The sequence below is a fragment of the Lampetra planeri genome, chromosome 7, assembly GCF_965212315.1.
Source record: "Lampetra planeri chromosome 7, kcLamPlan1.2.h2, whole genome shotgun sequence".
NCBI classification, from domain to species: domain Eukaryota; kingdom Metazoa; phylum Chordata; class Hyperoartia; order Petromyzontiformes; family Petromyzontidae; genus Lampetra; species Lampetra planeri.
In genome coordinates, this window is record NC_136113.1 from 11,942,703 (window position 1) to 11,955,443 (window position 12,741).

At 47.5% G+C, this 12,741-nt stretch overlaps 1 protein-coding gene across 1 annotated transcript in view; it reads left to right on the top strand.

The window, feature by feature from the left end:
- The window catches only part of LOC144719988 (E3 ubiquitin-protein ligase TRIM9-like), a 49,362-nt gene that overhangs the window by 19,449 nt on the left and 17,172 nt on the right, over positions 1-12,741 (top strand). Inside the window, 1 exon segment of the mRNA XM_078596382.1 lies at positions 9,332-9,442. Coding sequence (XP_078452508.1) covers positions 9,332-9,442 — 111 coding nt within the window.

The following is a 12,741-nucleotide window of genomic DNA, read 5'->3' on the forward strand; positions in this document are numbered from 1 at the left end:
TCTTGCTGTGGTTGTCACACCTGATGAAGATTGCTGTCTTCTCGACAGACCTGTTCTCCACCTGAGGACGGCTGCTTGCGTTGTGGCCGAAACGTTGTGAGAATTATTTTATTATGTTTTATTTTTTATTTCCATTGTACTTGACTTTACTGAAAGAACCAAGAAGAAGATTGCTTGTGTTTCAATCTAAACATCGTGATTTGTTTTATTTTCATTTCTAACTTCGTGACTTTACCGAAAGAACCAACGCGTATTTGAAAACTTGCCCGCGAATCGCTCAAGAGGGATTATACAGAGAATCCACGACCCCCCTACTGGCAGAGCCACCCAGGGTGCCACGCGGACAGCTGCACTCGCTAGAACCTTCCAGACGTTCCTCACAGCCAAATATTACCCCACTTCGGGTCTTCTCCAATCTCATTCCTCAATTTCGCGGCTTCGTTACCGCATTATAATGGCAGGCAGCGGTCATAATAATCATTAATCTTGGGTGTGGTCCCGTGTCCCCACCTAACGTGTCCTGACACGACCCTTAAAAATACATGAGGTGAAATGTGATGTCAGGCGCTTTGAGTTGCTGATACATTTAAGCACTATATAGATCGCTCTGTCTCTCTCTGCAAATCTAATTACAATGCGGTGTCTCAATGACGATCTGAAGCTCTCATCGGACCGCACTTGGCCTGCTCCTGGGTCCATCACAGTTCAGGTCCGGGTCCAGTGCACGCAGCTCATGTAGGGCACGCGCCCCGGGTTGCCCGACTCTCGATGGCAGCCTGCGGGCTCTGCCCAGTCACGAGCAGCTTTGCCCGGCCTCTGCGCACGATAGCGATGCCCCAACTCTGAGGCAGGACACCCTCGGAAGTGATCGTCGGCGTCACGGGGTCGACACCGTCGCCCGTGCGTCGTCGAGTGCAGAGTGACGTCTTATAAAAATCACGTGGGCAGAAAAAAGTACGATTATAATTTATTTCAGCTCGGGTTAGTGTCGGCTGATCCAAGCGTGCATTGACATAAAAAAAAATACGATCCTTTCCGTGGCTTAAATTTAGATTTAAAGCTTTCGTGACTGCAGGGATTCATCTTCTTGGTTCTTTCGGTAAAGTCACGTAGAAGGGAAGTAATAAAATAATAAAAATAAATAAATAAATACAATTCTGTCTTATTTTTATTATTTTATTACTTCCCTTCTACGTGACTTTCCGTGGATTGTTTGTGATAACTACATGGCAGTCATCCACTATTATTAATAACAATGCTACAGCTGTTAAATAACAGGTGAACCATGCATATTTTTTTGTAAAAGTGTGCCAAGCGCACATCCTCCCCCCACACACATCTTTTACGCCGAACTCTCCCGCCAGTTACGCAAATCCCTCCGTACTGGCACTTTCTTCAACCTTTTATTCATGAAAGAGAATTCCGTCGGCTCTGCCACAAGCAGCGTCCGCACAGGTCGGCAGGAATGCCCACGAGGAGTTGGGTGTTTGTTGGCCACGTTGCCCAACATGAGTCCAGAATTTCCTTCCCCCCCAGCCATCTGTGCTGCCATCTCTCCTGCCCTTGTGCAAGGAGGTAACTTGGCACACACTGATCGTTCAATCCCCGTGCCTAATTGGTGTCCCTTGGAAATGAAAATTACAATAAAAGACGCATCTTGCAGGAATTGTTTTGTGTGCATAGTGCGTGCTATGGGAACACACACCCAGTTCAAAAATGGGTATAGTGAATTAAATTAGACATATTTGGCTGGTTTTATGCTACGTTCAGATTGCCCATTTTAAACCATGAAAAAAAACATCCTGTGAAATGGAATTTTCCAGTTTAGGAACATCGATTTTACGATTCAGCAGTGAAAGAACTTACACCCAAATATGGCAGGTGCATAATTTTCCAAGTGATTTTCAGAAGAAGAAGAAAAGGCTCACGATCTACAAGTCAAGAGCTGTCTCTTTTCAAGATCTCAAGAACGTCATCTTTCCCTGTCTATGACTCACTGTCTCCTTGTCTTCATAAATAAATCAGTGAGGCTTCTTACCCCACGGTTGTGCATGTCCCAACCGTCGTCGACAATGTCTGGAGATGCAGTTGCATTCAAACCCCCCTTAAGATTTAATTGTGACCAACGATGCCGTTGATGCCATAACCAATGTGTTTTTGCACTGAATGATGAGTTCATTAAGATACGCAAGCGGAAGTAGATTGTCCTTCCCCCGCACCTCCCATTAGCATGGCTGGCTACGTACGGTGTGAAAAAAGTTCTACGTACACACGGATTGCATCAGACATTAGCAGCCGCTGTCATCGCTGACTGAATCCTTGGCACATTTTCTAAGCATCAGAATCCGACCTGCTGTGCACGCGTGCTGCCATGGCAACCACCTATCCGTCCTTCACATCGCTACGCAGCTTCACGATGCTGTACAATACGGACCCCAGCCTTGAGAGTGAATCTGCAAATCTCCACATTTGGTGTTGCGCAGCGTCTGTGTTATTGCAACTGAATGGAAGATGCTTGAGACCATTGAGTGTTAAACTAAATTAAACTCGTTCCAAACTCGTCAAATTTTTGGAACTGCATGCGTAGGATGGAAGCAATTACATGGTTTGATTGGATCAAAACAGCGAATAATGAATCTTCCTACTTGGCACAGGTGGCGTAAACTCTGTCTCAGAACTCATGCTATACAAATGGATGTTTTGGTGCTAATTCACGGAAAATCTATTTGTTGACAGTTTGTTAGTACCCTGATTATATTTTATTTGCAAGATAAGCTTAATTTAAAGGATAACCCCATATGCAAATACGCATTGGTAGGAGCTAATCTCTGTCGGCGACTGTGTGCCAATTATAGAAATTACACGTTCACATGGCGAGGATGAGTGGCGGCACAATGTTTAACACGCTGAGAACGGAGCCTGGAATCCTGGCCACAGATAACATCAGCTGGCAAGGGATATCTGAACAGGTCATCAGACCCTTCTCCAATCTGCAGACCAGCGTGGTGAATTATAGCGAAAAAAACCTCCATGACCGACATGGCACGGAGGGAGGTCTTTATCCAGCGGTGGATTGACAAAGAGTGGCACATTATTATAACATCGTTTTTTTATGGCATTAGCCGGAATTCCTATAAGGCAACCCCGATCATTCATGTAGTTAATGCCCTGCCCCCTTTTTCAAATCTGGGCTCAGCATGTTTTGTCCATCTGTCTCACCGACTTTACCACCGTCTCTATAAAATACACGTCCACTGTTTTTGTACAGCGTCTTGAGACACGAAACACATTTAGATGATTTGTAAATCATATTGGGATCGTATTGTGTGTGACACCTTAATGTTCACGTAATATCATAATGAATACCACAGTTATGACGACTGTATACTTTTCCACAACGTTGTGAAACAATTTCGATTTGGAGGATGACCCTTTTATTTTCAGCAACACTTTGGTTCTCAACTCCTTACCTACTGACCCCTCGATCGAAGGCACGATGGGAAAATAAGCCTCGGCATCTGTGCTCAATTTGATATTAACGCTCGAGGAATTGAGTCGTGTTTTCACACTCGAACCCAAGTGGGAGTGAGTCCGCCCCCTCGCCGTTGTGATGTCATCCCAACGGATAACCCGGGTTGAGGATCGGTGCATCATGTAACGTTTTCATTTTTTCAGCGGTAACATTCCAATTTTTTTGCTGACAGCCTCTAGGGATGGAACTCGTAAACAAAGTTCCCTTTTTGGTTTTTAACCATGTACACTCTGGAGGCAAGCAAGGGTCGTTAGGGAAAAAAACCAGGGCACCGGCGCGGCACGGCATCTGCGCAGGTTGTGTGGACACTGTGCGCGTAACGACGCATCACATGTGTCAATTATTAAGCATCACATGTGTCAATTATTAAGCATCACATGTGTCAATTATTAAGCATCAAATGTCATCTGTGAGAAACGACCCTGTTTGATTCAGGTTCACACGATCTGTGCCGCCACGTTCAACACAATGTTCAAAAGGGAATTTGCTCTTTCGATTGAATCGCAAACCCTGGATCGCAACAATTCATCAAGTTGTAGGGAGGCTGAATCATGATGTCCCCAGTGTCCAGCACCACAGTGGTGACCTTTACACCCCCCACCCCCACCACTGATGATTACACATTTCACCAGCTACTCATTTGAGGTTGAACCAACATAGGGAGACCTAGGATCAGTTCAAATACCATTTGCTACTGATGAGCATGGCCAGAAATTACATCCAGGCCACCATGATCAAAGCACAGCGCGAGAACCTCTCTTAGAACTGCAGTGCTCCCTGTACAAACAAAGACAAAGGCCCCACATGCAGCTTTTACCAGACTGTGGGGGCAAGTGCTGTTAGTGAACATCCATTAAGACCAGCATGCCACTTTTGTCTCCTCAGTGCTGATGTGTACACACTGCACCGATGTACATCTACTCATTTAAGGTTGAATCTATATATGAGAGACCCAGGATTGGTCTAGACCAGGGGTCGGCAACCAAAATAACAAGAAGAGCCATTTCTTTCCAATTCGGTACAAAATTCAGTATTTCAAGAGCCGCAATGCATCTGAGTACATACTGTACATACGTACATATTGTCAAGAAGCAGCCCGTAAAGAGCCGCATGCGGCTCCGGAGCCGTAGGTTGCCGACCCCTGGTCTAGACGTTACCCTTGGCCGAGAATCGAACTCAGGTGGCCTGTTTCTCAGCACATTGCGCTAACCACTGCACCACCGCTCCACTCCCCACACACATACTGACAAACACACACACCCACTCTAACGGTATAATTATGCATAGGCACACACAACACACACACCCTTCGCCCAAATAGCAGCGGGAGATAATTACGCGTTTACGCTGATTTATTAGACGCCCTGTGCAATACGAATGCGGCGATCCTTTTGCTAACAAAAAAATATATAGCACTGTTCTGGGGTGGTCTCACATCAAAAACAGCTGCAGCTGCAGGGTTTGTTTATAGCTGCGGGTGGCCTTCAAATGATGCACAGTGCGAGGTGGCCCAGCGCCCACTCGCTACTTTGCAATTGTCTCGATGACACACGCGTACCTTTAAGGGTGGTATTGGAGGATAACCGGTCGGTAACAATGCATTCCTGTAATCAGATGACAAAATATCATAACTAGAAAATCCGTTTTAGTGTTCCGTTTTCAGCGTGCGACCGAATGATCTTATCAAGGTAATGGCTAAATCATTATTCGGAATGCTTTCATTAAATAAATAAAATAATCTAATTGATATTAAAAATATATATAATTAACAGGCGAATGACTACAGCTTAATGCAACGACAGCTGTGCCAACTGTGACATGCCGCAGAGGCCTACAATCATAATAGTAACAGACATAATAACAGTAATTATTCAGAGCCCTTTGCTGGTTAATGGCCTCCCCCACGTTGTCTAGGCCATGGGGCCGGTTTGACCATACTTCACCTCGCCGGCCAGTCGGTGCGAGTTGGCGGAGGGAATGGTGGGCCAGGCCCGTGACCGGTTCCGATATCGCTCGCCACTCGATGTTCGCCGTGGCATTCAAGGACTAAAATAGACTTGCTCCTCCCTTCATTCATGACTTCCTTCAGCCACGAATATTCCAACAAGATCATTAAGATCTTCAGATTGTGCATCATTGTCAACGCGTGCCTGGAATCTTCTCCAGGTGTTCTCCAGAGCCCGGAGGCACATTTATTGTGACCTTGTTGCAAATTCTCAGAGAAGTGTTAACATTTTTTGAAGCACCCTGTATTGGTTTTTGCGCAGTAGTCTGCTTGTGGGGCAAGTCTCGGTGTTAATTGTTAGAGTCTGGTGAGGTTAGCTGGAAGCTACATAAACGGTTCCCACTGGGAGCCACTAAAACTGCTAGATCCCCTCTGTGGGTGTTGGCTCTTGCGACGTGATTTTATAATGTGTCACATCACCTGGAAAAAACAACAACAACACACTCACTCAAACATACACAAAAGCATAAAAAAACACACGCACACACCGACACCAGCACAGCATCTCCCGTTCAACCTCAACGACTGTAGGATTAAGTGCTGTTAGTGAGCATCGATTAAGACTGGCACAGAATACAAGGGTGGTGTGACGAGGGTATTCAGTCACCTTTGTGTTGACACTATGACAGGTAATTTATTTAAGGCTGAGTCAATCTATAGGAGGTCCAGAACACGTTACACTTGCTACTCATGTTGTGCATGGCTGGAAATCATACTGACAGTCATTGTGCTAACCTAGGTGTACTTTGAGGCCACACAAAGTCTCAAAAGGTTTGTTGGCAGGATATAACAACTGACCCGGGTGTAATGGGTCAAGTTAATGCAGTGACTGGCAGATGTACCACATGCACACTTTGTGCAACTTGGGGCACTCAAGTGACAGCATCCTCGCTCACTCCTCCTTCCCCTCTTACATCTGCCCGGTTTCCCCACAACTCAACCGCAAGCCTCCATCCCCAGAGGCCTGCGCAATTGTCACTTTAATCGTCGGTTAATGACGGTAAGTGCACAGCTGATTTGTTTACACCCAAGCCTCCCTCCTCACAAGGGGCATGGGGCCCAATTCAGCGAAACTTTGTACTCGATTGTAAATGTAGTGGGTTTACACTCCAACACACCGGTGTGCTGAACTAGTAACGAATTGTTGGCGTGAGAAACCTTACTAATTGGCTGTGTTGGGTGGTGGCGGGTTTAACGACACATTTATATTTACACGATCTAACCCAAACACCTATATCATGGATAATATTGGTCGCAAAAGCCTACTACTACTCCGTGTTAAACTCGTATTGAAATGTTTTTTGACCATCGTTTTGCCCTGTTTTGGCAGAACGATGCCCGTTTATGCAGAAAGGTGGCTCAGTTCTACCGTTTCCATTTCCTTCAGAGACATTCGCAGGACATATTCCACTGTGGCTGAGTCTGATTTGACTAGAAAAAAACTTTCAAATGTGTGCCGTCAGACATCATGGCCCAGTGGTAGATTGGGGCAGGGTCAGCCTAAAGTTCTTGCACGCTTAAATTATCAAACAATTTTATTTCGCGAAGGATATGATGCCCATCATCAGTAAACCAAGTGATGTCCCTCCCATTGAGTGTGATGTTAAACTGGTTATGGTATGTAATTTAGACACGCGTGCATCTGTAGACATATGCAAAATACCCCATGTGTTTGTGATGGGGACAGGGCTTCCTTTCAGCTACAATTGTCTGGGGCTGAGCTCTGGGGGAGATGGCAGTAGGCATAACATTAATTATATGTGTAGTGGCATCGTGGGATGCCACTGCATGATGTGTGAGCCAGGCTGTGTGGGGCACGATCTATGGCAGGCACACTCCTGACAGCAGATGCAGTACCGGCCCTAGCGGGGGCCGGCTGAGATCGTCAATCAAGGATGGATGGCATTGCACGCCACGTGCAGTGCCAGCCTTTAGAGGTTAGGGGGCGAGAGTGCCAGGTACGGTGCACGGGTTCACAGGAGGCCATGGCGCTCTGTGTGAACCCGGAGGCTTAGTGACCTGAGGTACCAGCCCGGGGGCCCCCTAAGAGGGGGCTCGGGGACCACGGGACCAGGACCATTCTTCTCGAAGGCTCGAGAAGGTGGGCGTGGCTATGGGCGGAGTGAGACCCGCCACGGACAATATAAGCGGGAGCGTTGAACGGGTCGAGCGGCTGTCGCAAGACTCAAGACTCAAGTCGTCACCGAGAGAAGACCTGCCCGACTGCGAGACTTGGACCCGAGCCGGGATCCGGTCTGAGGTCGCCACCCAGTGTGCGCTAGAGTTAGCTAGCCCTGAGGGGATACCTCCCTAGGTGAGCTGGTGAAGGGGCAGATATACCCCTTCGTGTTTAAGGCTTCATTGTTAATAAACGTGTTGCCTCTAAGAAGCTTCCGTCTCCCTGGTGTGAACCACTACATATTCCTAAATTCCTAATGTGAGGGACAAAGCGAACCACTGCTCCCCTCTCCCAAATATAGAAGTCAAAGACTGCCTATGGCAGTTGAGTCCGGGGGTTTTGGGGTTATGGGACCCTGGAAAATACTCCATGAGAAATTAAGTCATTGATAGAAGAAAAGTTACACACTTCATCACTGCAGCAAACGGAATGCCCCTCCACTTGTTGAAAGCAGGGTTCGACGCCTACGAAACCGTACAGACTTTTTGCAGATGCAGTCCTCTCTGCGACCCCACACGACTCTGCAAGAGGTTGAGCCGTTGACACAGACCTTCACAAATTGATTTAGGTGTCTGCGCCACGGAATTACACGTACGTGCGCGTGTGAAACGGATTGAAATTCCCTTGCACGTCCCGATCTCTGGATTGGCTACCGCCGATCGGCGAGGAATGGCGCCTCGTCCATTCCTCCCGGCGAAATTGATGATGAAATTTGTCGGTGAATGCGGTGGAATAATCTTTTTTTATTTGTAATTGATTTTCTGGTCGCATCGCAAAAAGTTAAATGTATGTCGTAATTAATAATACATTTTCAGCCAAAGATTCTGCCAGCAGATTTTACAACAAAATTGGGATTTGGGCACGTGGTGTTGTCCCGTAAGGGATCACAGCAAGGGTTTTACATAAAAGAGTAGACTGATTGCTCCCTTGATTGGAGGAAATCTAACATCAATCTAACATCAGTAGCTGTTGTACAATTTATCCAGACACAATGATCAAAGCGTGTCGTCTCGTGTTTCGAAGACAAGGTTGGTGGATCACGTGCTTCTGGGCTAGAAAGTCAGGAGATGGAAGTACAACAAATCGGTTGCTGACTTGTTCCGTGCGGTTTTTGGGTGGTATTCGTGCCAATTTTGGATGGTACACGTGTTGTGGAGTAGTTGATGACGTCATGTCACCCTGGGGTGTAGAATGATTGACGTCTTGTCACCCTGGGATATATAAGCTCGGTGACGTGAAGGGGGTCGTCGCGAAGGGCCAGGAACGGAGAGAGTTAGGGAGTCGGGATACAGGGTAGGGGGAATTAGCGCCAGGCTAGGGTGGCTTCTTCACCCGGCCCACCGAGTTGGATGACCCCTCGGTCGGCGCTGAGGGAAGAGCACGAATAGCCTGGGGGGAGCTAGGGACCTCCCAGTATCCTTTCCCCTGGGAAGCTATTAAGGTTGTCAACTGTTAGGTGTAAGCCTTGAAAGAGTTACCGGCATTAGCCCTTAATAAACCTTGGCATCCGCCCTTACTCAAGAACTGTGTCAGCGTCGTCTGTTGCACCTCAACACACGTATACACGTACGCACATACCTCATGTGCGTGCGCGACCGCTTGTTTCTGTTCACAGCTGGTGCGGGATCAGATGAGCCACTGCTCTGTGAAGCTACGGCAGACGACAGGGCTCATAGAGTTCTGCCTGGAGGTGATCAAAGAGAACGACCCCAGCGGATTCCTGCAGGTACCGACATCAAACTCAAGGCAGCAGTAGCCGAGTGGTGGAAGTGCGACTGCGTAGATGTTCGCGGTTGTGCTGGACGGCTCTCCGATGCGTTCCAGTTTGTTGCCGCGTGTTGTTCAACACGTCTGATGGTTCACTCCATGTGCCGGGAGCAATGCCCATCTCTTTCAGCAGTAATAGGGCAGTGGGGGAAATTCCACTGCAAGTACGGTGGGAGCAAGTTTTTTTTTTTCCATGCGACGACAACTGTTGACTTCCCACAAACTAGTACTTTTTTATTGATCAGGGAGGGATAAGCTCGATTTTCTCCTTCCCCAAGATGTAAGCCTTCAGTGAGTCATTCACCCTTCCACAGCACCACACTGCCGGACACTGTTTTCGTTAAAACCACAGCTCGTGATAGTTACAGAGCTAGGAGTTGCACAGGACATAGGGACGAGTCGAAGTTGTTGTCAGCAGAGACCAGAGGTGGGACAAAGTCATTGTTATGCAAGTCCAAGTCGAGTCGCAAGTCATCAAATTCATGACTCGAGTCTGACTCGAGTCCAAGTCACATGACTCGAGTCCACATCTCATAGGTGGGACAAAGTAATTGTTATGCAAGTCCAAGTCGAGTCGCAAGTCATCAAATTCATGACTCGAGTCTGACTCGAGTCCAAGTCACATGACTCGAGTCCACATCTCATAGGTGGGACAAAGTCATTGTTATGCAAGTCCAAGTCGAGTCGCAAGTCATCAAATTCATGACTCGAGTCTGACTCGAGTCCAAGTCACATGACTCGAGTCCACATCTCATAGGTGGGACAAAGTCATTGTTATGCAAGTCCAAGTCGAGTCGCAAGTCATCAAATTCATGACTCGAGTCTGACTCGAGTCCAAGTCACATGACTCGAGTCCACATCTCATAGGTGGGACAAAGTCATTGTTATGCAAGTCCAAGTCGAGTCGCAAGTCATCAAATTCATGACTCGAGTCTGACTCGAGTCCAAGTCACATGACTCGAGTCCACATCTCATAGGTGGGACAAAGTCATTGTTATGCAAGTCCAAGTCGAGTCGCAAGTCATCAAATTCATGACTCGAGTCTGACTCGAGTCCAAGTCACATGACTCGAGTCCACATCTCATAGGTGGGACAAAGTCATTGTTATGCAAGTCCAAGTCGAGTCGCAAGTCATCAAATTCATGACTCGAGTCTGACTCGAGTCCAAGTCACATGACTCGAGTCCACATCTCAGAGGTGGGACAAAGTCATTGTTATGCAAGTCCAAGTCGAGTCGCAAGTCATCAAATTCATGACTCGAGTCTGACTCGAGTCCAAGTCACATGACTCGAGTCCACACCTCTGGCAGAGACACATGCTCTCCGATTGCTCTCTTGATTACAAAAACACATTCCCACTTGTTTTTTTTTTACATTTAAACGGACTGTGACTCAATTTCCCAGTTAGCTGTGGTATACAAACATCTGCCGCTGACGGACCGTTACTCTTACTGGGAGTATTGATCTGGAAAGCCAACATACTGATAGACTAACATATTTTATCTGGAAGTGGAAACGCAGAACGGAGGTTTGCTCTTCTCATATCGGACTAGGACTCAAAAGAAATGTCCACCGTAACATTTATTAATCACGAATATATTCCAGTAAAAAATATCAACACTTAAAACTATCGCTATGTGTTTTGCAAACTATTTAATATTATCCAATTTGTGCATGCTACAGTATTTATATGAACACTATTCACGCTCTGCTCCCTCACTCCTCCTTTCACTCCTTCACTCACTCCACTGTTTTAACTGACTCTCTCCCCTAACTAACTCCGCTGTCTTAACTGACTCCGCTGTCCCCTCGCGACTCAACTCCTAATTCCCTTCATCCCTTTCACCTGTCGATCATCCCACTTCTTAGTCTGCGCACTCACACGCGCAATCACTGCGAGACCCCCGCGAACTCTGTCGCATGACTGAAAGGAGTCGTGACACGAGTTTCAGCGGCGGAAGCCACCAACAGAATGCACTGATGCCGTTGCTCATGGCTATGGTGGCTGTGGTTAGACGCAACGCAATTGTCATCCTGTGGCATCATCATGATGACAACAGCAGCTATGCTACCTCCACCCCCACGATGATTGCCAGTCACAGCCCAAAGTATTGATATGCACATCCATAGGCTCCACAACGAGAAATGTCTCGTCTTCACTGTCATTCTTTTTCGGCAACAAAAGCTAAATCTGGGAATATCCTTTCAGGACTGTGAAAATGTAAAATGCGTCACCCAAGTAGTTTTTACAATTGTTTTATTAAAAGGGTGCCTATTTAGATATAAACGTGCCAAGAAGGGGCAGGGCAGCACAGCGTTATGAACTAAAGTCGTCACATGATCAATGATCACAGATGACCAAATCACCCAGAATGTGCCCAATCTCGTCAGAAGCTAAGCAGAATTAAGCCTGGATAGTGCCTGGATGCACGTCCACCGTGCATCACAGCTATTATAGGTTACTGCAGCGTTATGTTGCACGAGTGGAATAAACAGGCGTTGCTGAAAAATAATTGCTGGGCTGCACTATGCTCAATCGTCTGTGCTTCCTGCCTTCACCAACCTGCACTGACCAGCATGGTGATGTATGGCCAACCCTCCCCCCCACTGCATGGCGGGGAGGCGCTCATCCAGCAGTGGATTGACAAAGGCGCTCTAGGCGAAACATGAAAACACACACGCGCACATGCTTACGTGCCCATTCAACCCTTGTCGTTTTGTAAGACGCGAGCGAGGGGTGGAGGTGAGGGCAAGGTGCAGGAGGGGAGCATCGGGTCGGCCTGGCGGGCACGGTGCGAGACGGCACCGTCAACAGTTCACCTCTCGAGCTCATTCAAATTCACAGCGGTTGGCGCATGCCTAAAGGGGGGGGGGGGGTGTAGCGCGTGATACGGCAACATCGTGCGGTGAAATTAAAGTGCTCATCAATATTAATGATGTCACGTGCGCGTGGCGTGGTTACCAGCCTGTGTGCGTGCGTGAGATCATGTGTGTGTGTGTATGTGGCCTCAACGTGCACATAGCCTGGCACAAGCGCCGTGGTGACGTCGCCACCGCCACTTAGTGGCGAATGGCGGTTGTTGTGTGTAAGTGATGGTTTCAGGAAAGGGCGTTCCTGCACAGATGCCATATTTTCTCTCCGTCTGCTGCAGCAGAGGTGTAAGGAAATTCCAACAGGACCTACATCTCTGCTTTATTGACCTGACCATCAGTAGGCCTGGGGTTTGGGTTGCTCTTCGTGCTTTTCGGAGTCCCTGAG